This window comes from Sciurus vulgaris, assembly GCF_902686455.1.
Source record: "Sciurus vulgaris genome assembly, chromosome: 3".
Classification (NCBI taxonomy): Eukaryota; Metazoa; Chordata; class Mammalia; order Rodentia; family Sciuridae; genus Sciurus; species Sciurus vulgaris.
In genome coordinates this window covers 34,606,486-34,626,639 of record NC_136463.1, presented here as the reverse complement: position 1 = coordinate 34,626,639, position 20,154 = coordinate 34,606,486, and the positions used below count along the sequence as shown (strand labels likewise).

Genomic DNA, 20,154 nt, shown 5'->3' with positions numbered 1-20,154 from the left:
TATATCCCCAGCCCTCCACTGAGTTTTTTATTTGGTTTATTGTTGTTTCCTTCATTTCAAGGATTTCCATTTGGATTTTTTTTTTTTTTTTTTTTTTTTTCCGAATCTCTATGTCTTTGTTGAAATGATCTTTTGCTTCCTGCAGTTGCTCTTTCAACTGCTTGTTGGTAATCATTCATTGCCTGCATGTGCTCTCTTAACTCATCCTTTGCTTCATGAATCATCTTAATCATGTATAATCTGAAGTCCTTTTCTGACATTTCTTCTACCATACTGTCACTGGATTCTATTAATATAGAATGTAGATTTGTTTGGATCATTTTCTTCCCTTGTTTTTTCATGTTGTTCATGTATCTTTCCCTCTAGCAGTGCAGATCTGGGGTATTGCAGTTTCCCCCCATAGGCTTATAGTAACCTATAGGTTTCCAAAACCTTTTTTTTTAAGGGGGAGATCAATATTGGCAGTGACCAGTTCAGACAGTATGGAACTCTAGACCAAATAGCCCCTATGAGTACATTAACAATATTGTCATAATAAACAGGATGAGTTCAATTATTATCTTCAGTATAACAAATATATTTACAATAAGGTCTGCTGTTTCTAATGGAGGACAAAGAGGATGTGGAGAGGTGTAGGATGTAGCTGTTAATGGGATAAGAAAAGTAAATACAGAAGTTCTAGATAATAGAGTGAGAGTGTAATCAAAAGAAGTTGGTTGTTAGCATGCGAAAAGGGAGAAGGAGACTCTGAGGGAACAGGTAAACAAAAGGAAAAGAGAGCAAGAAAAGTAAAGAAATAAAAACTTAAAATTTTTCAATAAGAAAATTACACTATAACAGTCATATAGTATTCAAACCTCCCAGTCTTCAGTAACCTGATGTATGAGAGGTACCTGACAATGAGCTTCCAGTCTCCAGCAGGTGGCTCAGGATGGGATTTGCCCCACATAAAGATGGGAGCTACTGCTTCCAGGATTATTGAAGATGGCCGCTGTGGCTTCTAAATGTGTTGGCAAATGGGGAGCTGCAGCTTGGGGTGTGGGCATGATCGGAGGTCCTGGAGGTGGGGGGTAATCAGTCGGTCTGGGGGTCCTGGTGTTAGGCTACAGTTAGTCGGCCTAGGTGTCCTGGTGGCGGGAAGCAGTCAGTTTGTGTGAGGGTCCCAGAGGCAGGGAGTGATTGGTGGATCTGAGGGATCTGGAGACGGGGCTCAGTCAGTCCAGCCAGGAGTCCTATGGGGTCTGGCTGTTATCGCAAAATGGCAGCAGCCACATGTAACCAAACCTGCAGGTACTGTGACAATGAACTTCCAGGCAGCAGCAGGCAGCTGGCGCTCCACTGTCAGTCTGTGGTCAGTTTGCTGACTGCTGTTGGACGATCGGGAGGTGAACCTCAGGCAGTGGGTGATGGATAGGTGAAAGGCAGGCGATGGACAGGCAAGAGGCAGGCAAATAGCTGATGATAGGTGCCTGACAGTGAGTAATCTGCACTCAAAAAGGTGTCGATATGCTGGCAGACTGCTGGTGATCGCAAATGGGGTAAACAGCAGGGGATTGATAAGTAGAAAAAACTGCCTCACCAAGAAACAGATATCCTCTGCTTGAAACCTGAGTTACAGAGGGACAAGGAACACAGCCCCCCTCTAGTCCGCCATCTTGGATCCAGTACTGGGGATTGAACCCAAGGGTGCTTAGCTCCTAAGACACATCCCCAGCCTTTTTTTCTTTCTTTCTTTTTTTTTTTTTTTTTTTTTTTTTTTTTGTGACAAGGTCTCACTAAGTTTCTTAGGTCCTTGCCAAGTTGCTGAGGCTGGCCTTGAACTTGGCAATCCTGCTACCTCAGCCTCCTGAGTCTAGTTGTATGCCACTGCACTTAACTTCTTTGCTGTATCTTAAAGTAATTTGCTTCTCTTTCTCTTCTAAAACACTGCAGTCTTTATTATTCTTCTGTTACAATCATACACTTCCTCATAATATCTCATGTACAGGTTTGTATTTATTTTTTAAGTACTTTTCTGTGTCATGCACAGTGATCAAGCCTGGAGACTAAATGGTAATTCAGCAATAGTCCCTACTCTTACTGTCTAGAAATAAAAACACAGTATCACATAATCAGCCAAAGAAAAATAAAATCACAACCATGAAAAGTGCTACAAAGGAGAGGTCTAGCTGTGTGAGAACCAGAAATCCTAGGATCTGAAGATTTAAACATGGTTAACCAAGGAAAAAGGGCAAGCAGTAGCATTTCAAGGAAAGTTAACAATGGGGTAAAGTCCTTTTTTGGTCATCTTGGAGCATAATGGATATAACACAGTCAAAGAAAGTGGGCATATATGGGACAAGAAGAGCAGAAGTGAGCTGAAGAATGATGTTGGCAGGGCTGGGATGTAGCCCAGTGGTGGTGGGTTTGCTTACCATGCAAGAGGCCCTGGGTTCCATCCAGGAAAAATAAATAAATAAAAAGAAAGAAAAGAAATTGGAGAGTAGGGAGGAAGCCAAGACATCCAGGACTTTGTAAGCAATTGTGAGTCATTTCATTTTTATCCCGAAGTATTTGCAGTGGGATGGGGATAAGTGAATAACATAACTGTCAAGATCGGAGGTTTTACCCTTATCTACAGGTTAACAATTTAGCCATCAGTTTTGTGGATGTTGGCAGAAGATAATGGACTCCTAAGAGACAAAAAACAGTTTATTGGTCCCAGCAACAGCAGTATCGTCATTTTTGCATTTGAGCCCCAGTTCCCAGTGAGCAATTCCAAGAGGGCCAGATGATGCCTGCATACCCATAGGTTGCATGATAGGAGAGGAGATCAGTAAACCAAAGTTTAGGAAACCTGAATTGTCTTTTTCAATGCTGAGGATTGAAACGAAGACCCCAAGCATGATAAGCAAGCACTCTACCACTAAGCTACAGCCCCCATGCAGGTCTTTTTGTTAATTACTTTCCTCTACAGTTTCTTATCTCTAACTAAAACACAGTGTTTACCATGGGTAAGGACCCACAAGACACAGAATGGCATTGGGAAATTCACTTAGACTTCTAAGTTTTCCTTTCTTCAACCTCTTATTTCCAAGATTAAATGAGGAAATTCATGTAAAGGGGTGAGCAGAGGGCTTGGGAACATTAAAGTATAAGAGAAATGTTTGCTGCTGTTGCTTTTTCATTGTTTAAATGAACAAAAGAAATCTCATTTAAGCCAGTTTTTTTTTTGGGGGGGGGGGAATGGGAAGAGGGACTGGGTTCTCTTCCAGACTACATTATTATTATTTTATTTTTATTTATTATTATATATGTGTGTGTATTTTTTTTTTTTTTGGGTAGGGATTGAACCCAGGGGTACTTTACCACTGAGCCATATTCCCCAGCTGTTTTATTTTTATTTTGAGACAGGGTCTCACTAAATTGCTGAGACTGGCTTTGAACTTGAGATCCTCCAGCTTCATCCTCCAGAGCCACTGGGATTATAGGTGTTGGCAGCCACACCTGGTCTTTATTATTTTTAAAAATAATGTGACAATTAGACTGGATTTTTTTTTTTTTTTTACAGACTGCATTAGACTGTGTGTGTGTGTGTGTGTGTGTGTGTGTGTGTGTGATGCTGGGGATTGAACCCAGGGGTGCTCTTCCACTGAGCTACATTCCCATCCCTTTTTTATTTTGAGACAGGTCTCACTAAATTGCTTAGGGCCTTACTAATGTGCTGAGGATGGCTTCGAACTTGAAATCCTCCTGCTTGAGCTGCTGGGATTAAATACATGCACCACTAAACCACCTCCCCCCAAAAATTGGGCAGAACTAGGGATGTGCTCACAGGTAAATTGCCCTTGTATTAATCCCCAGTATGAAAAAGAAAGAAAAGTTGACCAGATGAACCTCAGAGAGTGTCCTTTGTGTCCATACTCACATGGGCAGCCAGCACATGAAAAGTTTAATCCACCTAGTAACTTCCAAAATTTAGGATCTTTTAAATTTTTTTTCTTTGTGGTGCTGGAAATCAGACCTGGGGCCTCATGCATGGTAGGCAAGTTGAGCAACACTATATCCCCAGTCCTCACCCTTTGTCTTTAAGCAGGTCAGGGAGTGTGTAGTGTTTTTAGGGACAGAAGCCCATAGCTTCTGATTGACTTTCATCTGTAATAGGTTAATTAATAACTAGTCTTGCTGGGCATGGTGGCACACACATAATCCCCACCACACCATAGACCGAGGCAAAGCAAGTCCCTGACTCAAAATGAGATTAAATGGGTTGGGAGTGTGGTTTGGTGGTAGAACATTTGCTTAGTATGTGGGAGGTTCTGAGTTTAATCCCCAGTACTGCCAAAAAAAAAAAAAGAGAGAGAGAAAGGAAAAAACTTTGTTTTTTTAAAAAAACTTCAGAAGTATTCAGAATGCTTTTTTAAAGTTGTATATAAAACAACACCTTCAAAATATATTCATATGATATTTCTTTGAGAGATGTGAAAAAATCTTGTCATCAATTAAAACAACATTGCTATAGTAGACCTGGCAAAGGCTGTACTTTCAAGGTCAAGGCTATTTTCATGGGCTGTTTATTTATTTATTAATTTATTTATTTTTGGTACCAGTGATTGAAGCCAGGGACAGTCAACCACTGGGCCACATCCCCAGCACTCTTTTTTTTATTTTGAGACAGGGTCTCACTAAGTTGCTTAGGGCCTCGCTAAATTGGTAAGGCTGGCCTTGAAATTGTGATCCTTCTGCCTCAGCCTCCCCGGTGGCTGGGATTACAGGCATGGGCAACCACGCCCACCTTCATGGGCTATTTCTATAGTTGGGTCTAGAGAAATTTCTCTGAACCAAATAAGAAAATGATAAGGAAGAGGTGCAACTTTCTTCCAAGCATGAAACCAGCTCTTGATGCCTTGCTGCGACTCTTGCCTGCCATTGATGATCATTCTTTTGGAATCTACCAGCTGTGTTCAACAGCTGTGACCTTAGGCAAGTTACCTAGTTTTCCATGCTTTAGTTTCTCTAGCTATATAGCTGAGGTGATTAATGCTTATATTTATCTTATGTGTAAGTGCTGGCCGTATAGCTCCTCACATAGAGTGCCTGACTCTCATGCTGGAGACTCAGGTTCGAGTCCCTCGCCCTCTCTGATTGTGCAAATACGAAACAAACAAGTGCACCGTATCTTATGTGTAAAGCACTGTGGTACATGCATGTAATGACGTTGACTTGGAAGGCTGTGACAGAAGGATCACACATTTGAAGACAGCCTTGGCAACTTAGAGAGAGCTGCCTTCCAATAAAAAGGGCTTGGGGATATAGTTCAGTGGTAAAGTACCCGCTTAATGCCAGTGCCAAAAAACAAAAACAAAAAAACTAACAAAAGCACTCAAAATGTCATTGAGGGGCTGGGGTTTTGGCTTAGTGGTAGAACACTTTCCTAGCACATGTGAGGCACTGGATTCAATCCTCAGCACTACATAAAAATAAATAAATAAAATAAAGGTATTGTGTGCATCTGCAACTAAAAATTTTTTAGAATATGTTGCAGGCCCTCAATAAATGGTAGCTAATTTGCTGTGCATGGCTGTGCATTCATGCATACCTAGGGAATAGGGAGGCTGGAACAGGAGGATAGAAAGTTGGAGACAACTTAGCCAGATCCTGCTCAAAATAAAAAATAAAAAGTGTTAGCAATATAACTCAGCAGTAGAGTGCAAAAACCAATTTTATAACAGAATTTGCAAAAAAATACCACCTCTGGGGATGTGGGGGGAAGAATAGGGGTATTTTGGACTAGACAGAGGGGAGTGAAGGGAGAGGAGGGGGCTTAGGGGTAGGAATGATAGTAGAATGAATCGGACATTATTGCCCTATGTGCATATATGATTACATGACCTGTGTAACTCTACATCACGTACAATCAGACGAATGAGAAGTTCTCCATTTTTGTACGCTGTGTCAAAATGCATTGTCATGTATAACCAGTTAGAACAAATTTATAATATATATATATGTGTGTGTGTGTATCCTAATATGGTTATGGTTGACTTTCAAATTTGTTCAGGGAAGAAATAAAATGCCCAACCCACCAGACTAGATGTATTTTTAATATTCAAAGTGGAAAGGTATTGCAAACATGGTACAAAACACAGGTTTTGTTTTCCAAGTGCGGGTCTCAGTCACCCAACTCCCCTCCCTGCCATGGTCTGAAAGTTAAATTCTTAGACCAGCTGTTTAGAGCAACTGTTTCTGCCCATCACCAGAAACAACCGCATTCTCAGGAGCGAAAGTCCGCCCTTTCCGTTCGCTTAAGGGGCGGGGCCATTTTACTGGAACCACGGAGACAACGCCTCCTTGGCTTTAAAAACCAGGTTGTGATTGGCTGTCATTCGGCATTATGTTAATTAATCATGATATGTTAAAAACTTTTTTAAAAAAATTACATTCCATTTAAAACGTTAAACTGTGTTGTTAAATGATAGTGTTTGAAAAGAGGGTATTGTAAAGCTTGTTTTACTATTTATTTTGCAGTGGAATTAGAAATGGGGGGGGCACTTCATCATCACTGTAAAGAGGACAGTCACGGTAGACCCAGCATTGTCTTGGGGTCAAAAGGCCAAGACTATACTTTCAGGGATCATTTCTATAGTTTGTAACTAGAGAAGTTTCTCTGATCGTGTAGAGTCCCGGAAACCACAAGGAAGAGCCGAGTGTTCTTTTCTGAGCGTGAAGTTGGCTCTTGGTGTTGCTTCGCTGCAATTGCCTTTTGCCATTGATGACCGTTCTTAGTCTCTTCTTGAGATTAAGGAGGAAAGAACACTGTCTGAGTGGTTTCTGTTATAAAACCGTCATGTTTAAAAATGGTGTTCTAGAGGTTTTTGGTAGTTGTCACTTATGCTAGGAGCAAGGTCACATTTCATATCTTAGGTAGTTTGGGTTTTGGGGATACTAGTTAGTACTGATTAGGAGATAAATAAGTTCAGGTATTTGGGTATTTTCTCGAGATACCTTCATTTGTAAATTGTAGAGATGATGTTTTCTTCTTTTTTCCGTGTTTTTCTCCCCTCCCCTCTTTCCATTTCTTTTTCTGTTCTTGCTGGGTTGCTCGTGCTGTCTCAAATTTGCAATCTTTCTGCCTCAGCCTCCTTAGTAGTTGGGATTATAGGTGAAGTGTGCAGCATCACACCTGGTTTTTCAACCTATTTTTCTTCTTGTGAGCTACCTGTATCCCCTAAAGAATGGTGACTGGGTGCCAGGGGAGGTGGAGGTGGTCACACTTTTTAATCCCAGCAAGGTTGGGGTGGGGGCAGCAGGATTGCAAATTTGAGCCAGCCTCAGCAACTTAGTGAAACTGTGAATTTAGGTCAGTGGTAGTGTATCCCTGGATTCAAATCTAGGTTTGAAAAAAAAAAAAGTGACTTAATGTTTCCCAAATGCTTCCTGTTCCCTCAAAAAACCCTTCTATAGATCCTGGTTGGTTTTATTCTTTGCCTCATGAATCCTAGGGATTAATAAACCTGCTTCCCTTGACTGTGGTCCCTTTTTTATCACAAACTGAATAGTTTTAAGATTTGACATGTTAGTCTGCTGTAGATTTATGGATGCTGGTAGAAAAGATGAGATCTTTGGGTCAGAGATGAATGATAGTTTATTACTCATAACAGTAACTAGAATATAAATTTTTGTGGTTAGTTCCTTTAACCCCAGTTCCCATAGAACCAAGCAAAGAGAACCAGATGATATTATATATGTAGTGGGTTGCTTTACAGTAAACTTGAGGTTAGGGAACATTGATCTTTTATAATAGTATACCCTTTGCTGCAGAGGGAAAATTCTTTATAATATTAGACCTAAGCATGTTTTCACTTTATCCTAATGAGGATTCTGTGTCTGTCTTCCAGTTTACAAACATCTTCAGTAAGAACAAAGTGTAGTTAGTGCCTTGTTCCCAAAGTAAGCAAAACAGGAGACCTCCATGGAGAATTGTCTTTCCATACTTTTCATTTGTTTTTGTTTTACAGGACTAGACTGATCCCAGGGACACTTTAATAGTAAGCTACCCCTACAGCTCTTTTGATTTATTATTACCAGAGATTGAGCCCAGGGATGCTTAAAACCACTGAGCCACATCCCCAGGCCTTTTTTATATTTTATTTTGAGACAGGTCTTGCTGAGTTGCTTAGGCCCTTGCTAAGTTGCTGAGGTTGGCTTTGAAATTGTGATTCTCCTGCCTCAGCCTCTTGAGTCGGCTGGGATTACAGGCATGTACCACTGCACCTTTTTATTTTTATTTTAATTTTTTTTTAGACAGGATCTCGCCTAGTTGGCTAGGCTGTCCTGAAACTTGTGATCCTCCTGCTTCAGTCTCCCTAGTAACTCTGGAATTCTACACTTGGCTTCCCCCACTATTCTTTGCTGTTCTCTACTCTTGCTTGTGTTAGACAGTTAAATATACCAGGTACTGAAATTAAGGAGATACATTTGGCAGTTCCTATGCTTTAGAGTAGGGGAGACAGTCTAATAGGGGACACAAACATACCACAAATACTTGTGACATAGCAATCCCTGATAAACCCTGCTAGACTACCCTCACCAAGAACACTGCTCCTTCTTTCTAGATGTCTCTGGCCTCAAGTGATCCTCCTTTTTGGAACTCTTACCTACTTTGTCATCATGACCCACTTCTTTCTGTGTTTCCTCCTGTCTCCATTTGTTTCCCTGCCCCCACCCTCAGTCTGCCTCTTAAAATGTTAGTAGACCTCAGGGCTGACTTCTAACCCTCCACAGATCCCTAGTAACTTTGTTGACTTATTTCCCCCTATGGCTTAACAATGGCCAATGATAATGTTAATGGTCCCTATTTAGCCCTATTCTGTGCTCTTGGATTCATTCATTTAATATTAGGTGCTTGAAATATTGTGAGTATGAAACCATTCATAGTCCCTGCCCTCCCCCCCCAACCCTCAGTGGTCCCGGGGATTGAATGCAGGAACTTGTGCATGCTAGGCAAACCCTCCACCAACTGAGCTATATCCCTAGCCCCAGCCCTGCCCTTCTGAAACTTAAAAGGCTCATGCAGGTGAAAAGGGAGCTAAACTGTGGCCATGACAGGCTGCATTTAGGGCATGAACGATTTCAGGCCTAGATAGCTGATTCCAGGAAGGCTACTAGATTAGGATTGGCCTTTGGCAAACAACCAATCGGGAGCTAACAAGCCAATGCCTAGCATTCCAAACCATATACGTCAATATGTTAAGACCTGGGTACCCTAAGCCAATGGAAACATGCCAAACCCCACATGTTGGAAGATTAGCCAGCTGTGTACTTTGCTTTGTTCAAATTTCCCGCTCTACTGTGGAGCTCGTAAAAATCTCACTGAATTGAGACTCAGGACTCTCAGCCAGTACCTGCTGCGTCAGTGAACGCTGTGAGTCCGAGCTCGAGCTTGCAATAAAGAAAGACCCTTTTGCTTTTGCATCCGAGACGGCTCCCTGGTGGTCTTTGGGGATTCGCGATCTGGGCACAACACAGGTTACAGGCATTAATCAAATAATCACACATAAGAGTGATCTATTTAAGGAGGTTAAGGAAGGATTCAGAGACAGTGGCACTTGGACAGATTTCTGAATGATGACATTGGGAGTTAGAGTTTGGAGGGAAATTTGTCAGAACAGTTTGTGAAGATTTCATGACAGAAGAGAGAGCATGATGAGCATGAGGAAGTATAAGGCCAACGTGGATAGAGTGAGAGGAGTTGGGTACAAAGAAGACTCAGGGGGCGAATGTGGACCAGTCTATGCAAGGCCTTCTAAGGATATAGAAAAGTTTTGGTTTTAACTCAGGAGATGGGGAGACACTGAAGCTTACAGCAGAGGAATAGTATATTGACCTGTTCATTTAAACAGAAGCCATGTTGTTTGTAGAAAATTCGTTGGGAAAAAATTCCAAATAATACATCTTTGGTATTTCTCTGTGTGCATGGTTTTTATTTCAAATATTTTTGAAAATACCATATTCCTTAGGACTAATGCAAAGATCACCCCCTGCAAAAACCTGTGTACAGAAATTGACGGAACAGAGGCAACACTGTAGTGAAGATGACTGTGCACCAGAAAATGGAGTTCAGGCAGGAAAGGGGGATAGGTTACCGGTCACAAATTTCATTTGCTATCAGGGCATATCTTGTGGTGTTCGCAGATTATAGGTTCTATTTTTGTAAGGTTTGGCTATAGCACAGAAATTGAATTAATCAACTTAGTTACACCCCTGGCTGAGGTGCCACTGGGTCAATGTTACTCAAAGTTCCTGGCGAGCTGACCTTCTCCAGCAGAGACCCAAAGTAAGGATCAAGTTCCTTCAGGAATCATTACTATTGGTAGCAAAGCGATAAGGACACATCAGAGTCAATCTTCTACATTGTCCGGAATTTCAGGGGCTTGGTTTGTTGCGGAAAACTCAGTCCTTGTCCCTGATGCCAGTTCAAAAATGAGGAATCCGTTTTGAGAAAAAGGAAAAAGGCAGTTTATTGCTTTGCTCGCAAATGAAAAACACTGGGGACTCCTGTCGCAAAGGCTGTGATTCTGCCCATCAGTAGGAACAGGGGAGTTTAAAGAAGCTCTTCAAACTTTACAGTCCAGAGGTGTGCCCTGAAAGGGGGTCCAAGGACGCCCTGACGGTGTGTTAACATTCACTTGTTAATTTAGGAGATAGTTCTCTCCCAGATTCTCAGCAGGCATCTCCTTCCTGTAGAGCACAGATAGTTCAGGGTAATTTTGTTCTCTGCCCCCAGAATAGGGAGGAGGAGAGGGAGAAGAGAAAAGGAAAACTTGTCCCTTTTAAAAATAAGCCTTGTTCCTTTTAAAAATTCAAAAGGGCAAGAAGACCACTGTTACAGCAGCGCTCACCGTGAACTCTCTGCAGACTATGACGCCTATCCCTGTTTTTTTTGTTTGCTTCTTTTGGTACTGGGGATTGAACCCAGGGGCATTCTACCACTGAACTACATCCCAGCCCATTTAAATTTTCATTTTAAGACATGGTATTCCTGAATTTCTGAAGTCTGCCTTGAACTTGGGATCCTCCTGCTTCAGCCTTTTGAGTCGCTGGTATTACAGGCGAGCACCACCACGCCGGTTCCCTGCCCACCCCTCACTCGTGCTGGGGATCAAACCCAGGGCCTTGTGCTTGCAAGGCAAGCACTCTACCGACTGAGCTATCTCCCCAACCCCATCCCTGGTATTTTAATAACAATAAAAATTTTTTAAATAGGGCGTCCTTTGGAGATGTCATAGCCTTTGGCTTTGGATTGTCGCTTTCACTATCAACATTTTCATTTTTCTGGCGAAGCCTTAGCTTCGGGTCCAAAAGGAGTATTAATTGCGACGGTCCGCGGAGATACGGCGCGCTTGATAATCGTCAGCGTTAGTCAGTGGATAGATCTCCTGCGTAAAGGCGGTGGGGCGGGGCTGGAAAGAACTGGCGTGTGATTGGCTCTTTAGCAACCGAATGTTAATGAATGTCCCAGTTTGTAATGTCTTTGAAAACTCAAGAGGTATTCAAAATGCTTTATGTAACTATGGTAATAGAAAGATATTCTTTACATTAGGTATGTCAATATCCATTTCAGAAGCTTGGTGTCCTAAGACCGATTCACCATCAGTAAAATGTGTGTGGGTTTTGTGCACTTGGGAGAGAGTAGCACAGCAGAGTTAAGACTATACTTTCAGGGATCATTTCTATAGTTCGTTACTAGAGAAGTTTCTCTGATCGTGTAGAGTACCGGAAACCACGAGGAGGAGGCGAAGTGTTCCCTTCTGAGCGTGAAGCTGGCATTTGGTGTTGCTTTATAGCAACTGCCGCTTGTCATTGATGATCGTTCTTCTCTTCTTTTTGGAGAGTAAGAGGGAGGGAACACAGTCTGAGTGGTTTCCGGTCTTTAACTACCGTATGGTAAAGAACAGCTTTGTTTTTTCTGTGGTTTCACACTTTTAATATGTTGGGTTTTTTTTTTATTATTTTAGGGGGTGGGTTTTTTTTTTCTTCCCCCCTTTCACATACTGAGCTGTGAAATATTTCATGATGGGTTGTTTTTTTTTTAACTCATTTTTCTTTGTGTTAACCTGTTCTTCAAAGTGTACAGCAATAATTCAAAAGCATATAGTATGAAATGATTTTAAATTTATATTAACATTTTCTAGTTTTATTTTAGGAAGATTTGTGGTTGTTGCATTGATTCTGTATTTGCTTTTGCAGGAATTTATGTTGATGCAGTTAACTCTTTAGGTCAAACAGCACTTTTTGTTGCGGCCTTATTGGGCCTTACAAAGGTAGTTGATGTTCTGGTGGACTATGGATCAGACCCAAACCAGTAAGTACAATAACATCTGTATTTAAGAAATGAGTGTTCTCAAGGGTAAATCCCCTCAACGCCTCTACTGGGGATTGAACGCAGAAATGCTCTACCACTTAGCTACATTCCTAACCCTATTTATTAACTTAGTTGCCAGGGTTTGAACCCAGGGGGCCCTTTACCACTGAGACACATCCCAGCCCTTCTTATTTTTTATTTTGAGAGAGTTTCTCTGAGTTACCTAGGGCATCACTAAGTTGCTCAGGCTGGCTTTGAACTTGCAATACAATAAACTATGTATTTTGATTCCACTTGGACTGTATTCCCTTGCAATGTATTAAATGAAAAAATTTAGGTGCAGAACAAATTATACAGCATATTCTTATTCATACTTTTGTATGTATATAGGAAATCCTGAAATGATACAAAAGTGATAATAATTGCATTTTTTGGACCAGAAAACTGGATATCTGGAGTTGCAAGGTTTTTAAACATTTTGTTTCTTCCTTACCTTTTCTTTCTCCTTCCTTCATTCTTATCCCATTTGTGTTTGTTTTTCAACTAAAAGGCAAAAGCTTCCCATGTGGTTCTAATGTGCAAGGAAACTGACTATACATCACACCCTCACCATACCCTAGGCACAGTAAAATCCATACCTTGTCTCACATAGTTTATTGGCATTGGTGAAATTTTTTTTTGTGATGTAGATCCTTGTCTGAATTGGTGACACCAATGTTTTATGGGTTTCAGCTGCAGGGTTAGGAGGGTGGAGCCTGGAACAATTGTCTCCTTTTTCGGGGTACTATCTATTGAACCAAGGGGCATTCTTCTAGGCTCTCTACCACTGAATAACATCCTAAGCCCTTTATTTCCTTTTTTTTTTTTTAACTTTTATTTACATTTTCATTTTTTTGACAGTGATATTTTAAAAATTTTTTCATACATGTATATAGGGTAATAATGTCTGTCTCAATTTATTGTCCTTCCCATTCCCACCCACCTCACCCCTCCCCTCACGCCCCTCTGTACAATCCAAAGTTCCTTCATTCTTCCCTATCCACCCCCCACTATGGATCAGCATCTGCTTATCAGAGAAAACTTTTGGCCTTTGGTTTTTTGGAATTGGCTTATTTCACTTAGCATGATTACTCTAGTTCTGTCCATTTACCTGCAAATGCCATCACTTTATTCTTCTTTAAGGCTGAGTAATATTCCATTGTGTGTATGTACCTCATTTTCTTTATCCATTCATTTGTTGGAAGGCATCTAGGTTGGTTCCATAGTTTTGCTATCGTGAATTGAGCTGCTATAAACATTGATGTGGCTGCGTCACCATAGTATACTGATTTTAAGTCCTTTGGTATATGCCAAGGAGTGGGATCACTGGGTCAAATGGGAGTTCCCTTCTAAGTTTTCTTAGGAATCTCCATACTGCTTTCCAAAGTGGTTGCACCAATCTGGAATCCCACCAACAATGTATGAATGTACCTCTTTCCCCATGTCCTCATCAGCACTTATTGTTGCTTTATTTTTGATAATTGTCATTCTGACTGGAGCGAGATGATATCTTAGTTTTGACTTATATTTCTCTAATTGCAAGAGATGAACATTTTTTCACGTTTTTTTGTTAGATTTTATTTCTTCTATGAAGTGTTCAGTTCCTTAGCCCATTTATTGATCAGATTATTGGGGGGTTTTTTGGTGTTTTTTGAGTTCTTTATATATCTTGGAGATTAGTGCTGGCTGCAGGTCCTGGCAGTTGTACCAAAATGGCAGCACCTTATGTAAACAAACAAACCTGTGGGTACTGTGACAATGGATTTCCAGGCAACAGCTGGCAGCAGGTGATGTGCTGGCGATCTGTGGGTGGTCTGCAGGCTAATGGCAGATGATCAGCGGGTGGACGTTGGGCAGTGGGTGATAGGTAGGTGAAAGGCTGGCGAGGGGCAGGCAAGAGGCAGGCAAACAGTGAGCGATAGGCACTAGTAGTGGATGATAGGCAGCAGTGAGCAATCCACACTAAAGCAGGCAATATGTTGGCAGATGGAGGGTGACCCCGACGAATGGGGAAAATAGCAGGGGATTGGTGGACAGCCACCGATTGCCTCACAGAGATACAGTGTTTCCTCTACTTGAATCTTGAGTTACCAAGTGACAAGGAATGCAGCCTCCCGCTAGTCCGCCATCTTGGATCTCACCCTAAGCCTTTTTACTTGAACATGCCATCCTCCTGCCTCAGCCTTCTAGGTCATTGGGATTACAGGTATGCGCCACCATGCTTGTCTCAGAACAATTGTCACATGAGAGATGGTTTCTGGTTACTCACTGTAGACGAGAAAGTATTTCAGGGCAGTCAATATCAGGGTGCTAGGGAGAAAACACTATGGTTTGGAGTCAGACACATACTTATGTGTGAACCTCAGCTTTGCCCATTTGTTTCCTCTTTTCATGGACATGGAAAATGATGCACAGACTGGGGCATCATGATGATATTGTTATAGTGCCCATTGCTGAAGGTTGCCAGTGTAAACTGGGAGCCCTTTGTTAGGCACTGAGTCCCCCACCCTGTCATGGACACTCACTGTACCCATACCTTCCTTCCTTTTCCCAGCCGCTGCTTTGATGGGAGCACACCTGTCCATGCAGCAGCATTTTCCGGAAATCAGTGGATCCTTAGCAAACTGCTGGATGCAGGCGGTGACTTGCGGCTCCACGACGAAAAGGGTCAAAACCCACAGTCCTGGGCCTTGGCAGCAGGGAAGGAGCGCAGCACCCCGGTAAGTATGGGCCCCAGTCATACCCAGGGGAAGAGCTCTGAGTTGAGAGTCAGGATCCTGGTGCAGCACAGAGCTTGCAGCAAGTCTTAGCATTGGCCTTGGACACATCTGCCTTGGTTGAAGCAAATTACCCTGCTGTAAAATGTAGGGCAAATCTGGTGAACCTTTCTAGTCACCTGTTCAGTGGGGATGGAGAACAATTGTAATTTTGTCTAATGTATTTAACTGCTGCTTACCATGAATATGTTCTAAATGTTTTTCACATATTAACTTATTTAATCTAACAACAACTTCTTAGTGGACAGTAATACAGTCCTCTTTGGCCTGTTGACATTAAGTAACTTGCCTGAGACCACACACTGGCATGTATGATGTACAAGTTTTTTTTTGTTGTTTTTTGTTTTGTTTTGTTTTTGTATTTTGGGTAGCCTAACACTGGGGGGAAAAAAAAAAGGTACATTTTTTTTGAGATAGAATATCATTGAGTTGCTAAGGCTGACCTCAAACTTGCAATCCTTCTGCCTCAGCCTGCCAAGTAGCTGGGATTTCAGTTGTGCACTACCACATTGAGCATTGTAATGTGTTTTAATGAAGACTGAATAACATAACAAATGTAAAACAAAAGATCATGCATAGTGTGGGCACTGCCACATCCAGTTTCTTTCCCTACTTCTGGCTCTCCTGCTTATTTACTGTTATCTTTTCTGCCCATTTTCTTCATCTGTTGAAGGAGGGAGTTGGAAATCATTGACAGATTCTCTCCCTGGAAAACATTTCATATCTTTAGAAAGTCACCGGCCCTTCCTTTTCCAGAGCTCTTAGTGCCTCAGTCCATTCATCTTCACGCCCAAACTTCCGACTCCTGTTGAAGGCTGGTGTGACCAGCATCGCGTATCTTTGCCATGTGTTGCAGATGGTGGAGTTTATGCAGCGCTGTGCCTCACATATGCAGGCAATCATCCAGGGCTTCTCTTATGATCTCCTGAAGAAGATAGACTCCCCTCAACGACTCATTTGCAGCCCACCCTGGTTTGGGGGTCTTATGCAGGGGTGAGTATAGCTTCAAGCCAGAGTGGGATGTTCTGCACTGTCCCAGCCTTTATGGGAGTCCTGGGCCCTGAGCTACTCTAGTCTCCTCATCAGTGCCTTCCAGCATCTGGCCCACCCGAAGTGATGAACTTGGAAAGAAGCATGGCCCTTAATAAAAGATGGTCAGAAGAACATCTTTAGCCATCTCCTCCCAACCTCTCAGAAGGTCTGGAGGAGATGAATTGTGGGCTTCAGTGGGAATCACCCCATGGTTAGCAGAAAATGAACTTCTCAGGTCTGAGGAGCCCAGCAGAAAGCCCTTAACTCAGTAGGGTAACTGACTGGTTCTTCTGTGTTTCTGTTTTTGTTTTTGTTTTGGTACTGGGATTTGAACCCAGGGGCATTTAACTACTGAGCCATATCCCCAGCCCTTTTTATTTTTATTTTTTTTTATTTTTATTTTTATTTTTTGGTGCTGGGGATCGAACCCAGGGCCTTGTGCTTGCAAGGCAAGTACTCTACCGACTGAGCTATCTCCCCAGCCCTATTTTTAATTTTGAGACAGGATCTTGCTAAGTTTCTTAGGGCTTTGCCAAATAGCAAAGGGTGGCTTTGAACTTGCTAACCTCCTGCCTCAGCTTCCTGAGCTGCTGGGATTATAGGTATACCCACCAGTGCTGTCTCACTTTTGTGATTTCTTTTCTTTCTTTCTTTACTTTTTTTTTTTTTTTGGTACTGGGGATCGAACCCAGGGGCACTTAACCACTGAGCCACATTCCCAGCCCTTTTTGTTTTTTCTTTTGAGACAGAGTTTTGCTAAGCTGCTTAGGGCCTTTCTAAATTGCTGATGCTAGTTTTGAACTTGGAATCCTCCTGCCTCGGCCTCCCAAACCGCTGGGATTACAGTCATGGTGCCACTGGGCCCAACTCTTCTGTGAGTTCTTGAACCACGAAAAGGGTGTTCCTTTATTACAAAAGATGCTAGAGACTACATGTGCTTAATTTGCTATTTCTTAGGCTGTTTTACACTTGTGTAAGATGTTTGCTTCTATGTGGGTGGGCAGTCTCTCTGACACCCTCTTTGGTGCAGTAAATGTTCCCAGGCTACCCTTTATGCTCAGGAGTTAAGCTTGACACAGGGAAGTTACTTATATTCTCTGGCTGCATCTCTTTCTGTAATCAGGGTGGGAGGACCTCTTACACCTTTTTTGTTTGTTTGTTTTTATAGCATTGGGGATTGAACCCAGGGGCACTTAACCATTGAACCACCTTCTCAGTCCTTTTTATTTTGAGACAGGGTCTCACTAAGTTGCTAGGGGCTCGCTAAGTTGCTGAGGCTGGCTTTGAACTTGCAGTCCTTCTTGCCTCAGCCTCCTGGGTTGCTGGGATTACAGGTGTGCACCACTGCACCTGGTAACCCTTTTATGTTTTATTTATTATTTATATATTTATTTTGTGGCACTGGGAATTGGACCCAGATGTGCTCTATCACGGAGCTATATACTCATGATACTGCTGTTTACCGGTGCAAGTCCTGCTTCCTTAGGTGTTGAAGTATAACTCCGGAGAAGCACGCCAAGGCAAGCGAAGAGTAGAAAGTGAGAAGCTTTATTAAAGAAAAGTAAAAGCAGACTTCTCCCGGGTGGAAGAAGGGGACCCAAAGGCGGAATCCATTGGGTTGAGCAAATCTTGCCCTTTTTATATGTTTTATTCTCCTGTTCTTTCCCCCTTATCTCTTTCCTTCCCGCCTACGTGATTAGGCCCGGTTTTGCATAAAGTGAGAAGGATGCGCAGGGGGAGGGCCAAGGTGATTCAGGCAGGTAAGGGCCCAGGGGGCATTAATTAGTATCTCCTTGCCTGTAGTCCCTGACAAGGGCAGGTAAATTTGGTGATCAATAGGTTCTTGACATTCCATTCTCCCAGGGCAGTCTCCAACTTCCAGAGGCAGATGGCTTTCATGGCCCCCATTTCCTTGATCTGACCCGATCCCCTATTTCTACACTAACTACCTGTCCCCAATTCTGGCTTCACTCAGACCTTTTTATTCTTATTTTGAGACAGGGTCTCACTGAGTTGCTGAGGCTGGCCTCGAATTTGCAATTCTTCTGCCTCAGCCTCCCAAGTGGCTAGGATTCCAGGCATATGCCATTATGCCTGCCTTTGCCTTTTTGTTTATTTTATTTATTTATTTTTTGAGGGTGGTATTGGGGATTGAACTCAGGGGCATTCGACCACTGAGCCACATCTCCAGCCCTATTTTGTATTTTATTTAGAGGCAGGGTCTCTCTGAGTTGTTTAGCACTTCACTTTTGCTGAGGCTGATTTTGAACGTGCAATCCTCCTACATCAGCCTCCTGAGCCACTGGGGTTACAGGCATGTGCCAGTGGGTCTTGCTGCCTTTTTTATTTTGAGATAGGATCTCACTAAATTGCTCAGGTTGGTCTCAAACTTGGAATTCTCCTGCCTCAGCCCCCTGAGTAGCTAGGATTACAGATATGCACCACGGAGCGTGGCCAGAATGATCTTTTTCAAGTGGAAAATGAGTTGTGCCACTCTACTAAAAACTCTTTGGGATTTTCCTCGTGGCTATCAGGATAAACTCCTTGCATGGTCCGACCCCTCCTGCTCCTGCCCCTTGCATGAGTTTTCCCATTCAGAGTTTAGTTTGTAATCATTTTATTTGCACATGTTCTCCAGTTTCCCAGACTGTGAACTTTAAGCAGACAGGAACCCTGACTGAGCACTACCAACCCTTAGCTCCTGGTGCTAGGTAGAGGCTGGGTACAGGAGAGTAGGTTCACAGACTAACCAAAAAGAAAAACCAAAGTGTTTTGTTTTGTTTTCCTGGTACTGGGGAATTGAGCCTGGCAGTATTCTACTACTGAGCTATACCCCTAGCCTTTTTATTTTATTTTGTTTGGAGACAGAGTTTCATTAAATTGTTCAACTTGAGATCCTCCTCAGCCTCCTGAGCAGCTGGGATTACAGGTGTGTGCCACTGCATCTGACTGGAAAATCCACTTATAAAATTTCACTTACTAATCTAGACAGCATCTGTTTCATAATTAGATGAAACATTCTTACTATGGGTTGAATGGAATGCTTAATGGAAAATAAAATGGAATGTAACCACCACCCTTTTTGTGGTACTTTATTTTCTTATTGGTACATTATAATTATACATAATAGTGGCATTTGGTACATATTCATACATGCATATAACATAATTTAGTCAATTTCATTTTCCAGTGCTTCCTGTTTTCTCCCCTCCTCTTTCCTTGGTTTCCTTCCTCTCCTTTACTGCTCTCCCTTCTAGTACCCCTCCTTTTTTTTTTAATATGAAGAAATCACAGAAATCCTGGAAATAAGAGTTGGCCTCTTAGATCTGTGAGTGATGCCATGTCAGAACCTGGATAGGGAAAGAAAATAAAAGGATTGAATTGCAAAGAACAGGTAGTTATACTGGTAGATGACTGGAGTCAGTTTTTTCTTCTCTTCATGCAGACAAGTTTAGTTAAATTGACGTGAATGGAGAAATTTAGATAGGAGCAAAACATGTTAGTCGGAAATATAATTGTTGTCTAGGTCACTGTTAGAGAACAGTCTATTGATTACTCTAAGAGCCACAAATGCTGCCCAGAGGCCCCCAGACAGGAGAATGGGAGGCCTTATGAGTGACACTCCCTGTTCTGCTGCTTGGAGGTCTCACCCTTACTCCCAGCTCAAATTCTGTTCCCCTGGACAGGAACAGTCCACTGGGTCCTAGACCTTTGAGGTATAAATGCATATGTTCTAGAGGACATTGCTCAGTTGACGTGGGAAAGGGGCTTTTACCTCATAGTGTGTCTGTTCAAATAAGATGACATGGCTGGGGCTGGGGTTGTGGCTCAGTGGTAGAGAACTCACCACCGAGCGTGTGCGAGGCCCTGGGTTTGATCCTCAGTACTACATAAAAATAAAATAAAGGTATTGTATTCACTTGCAACCAAAACAAAATATTAAAAAAAAAAAAAAAGTAGGGT

General features: G+C 42.3%; 1 protein-coding gene across 1 annotated transcript in view; it reads left to right on the top strand.

Moving 5' to 3' along the window:
• TEX14 (testis expressed 14, intercellular bridge forming factor) overlaps positions 1–20,154 on the top strand; it is a 106,404-nt gene that overhangs the window by 31,954 nt on the left and 54,296 nt on the right. Inside the window, exons 3-5 of the mRNA XM_079131512.1 lie at positions 12,229–12,343; positions 14,937–15,102; positions 16,016–16,152. Coding sequence (XP_078987638.1) covers positions 12,229–12,343; positions 14,937–15,102; positions 16,016–16,152 — 418 coding nt within the window. The remainder of the gene's footprint in view (positions 1–12,228; positions 12,344–14,936; positions 15,103–16,015; positions 16,153–20,154) is intronic.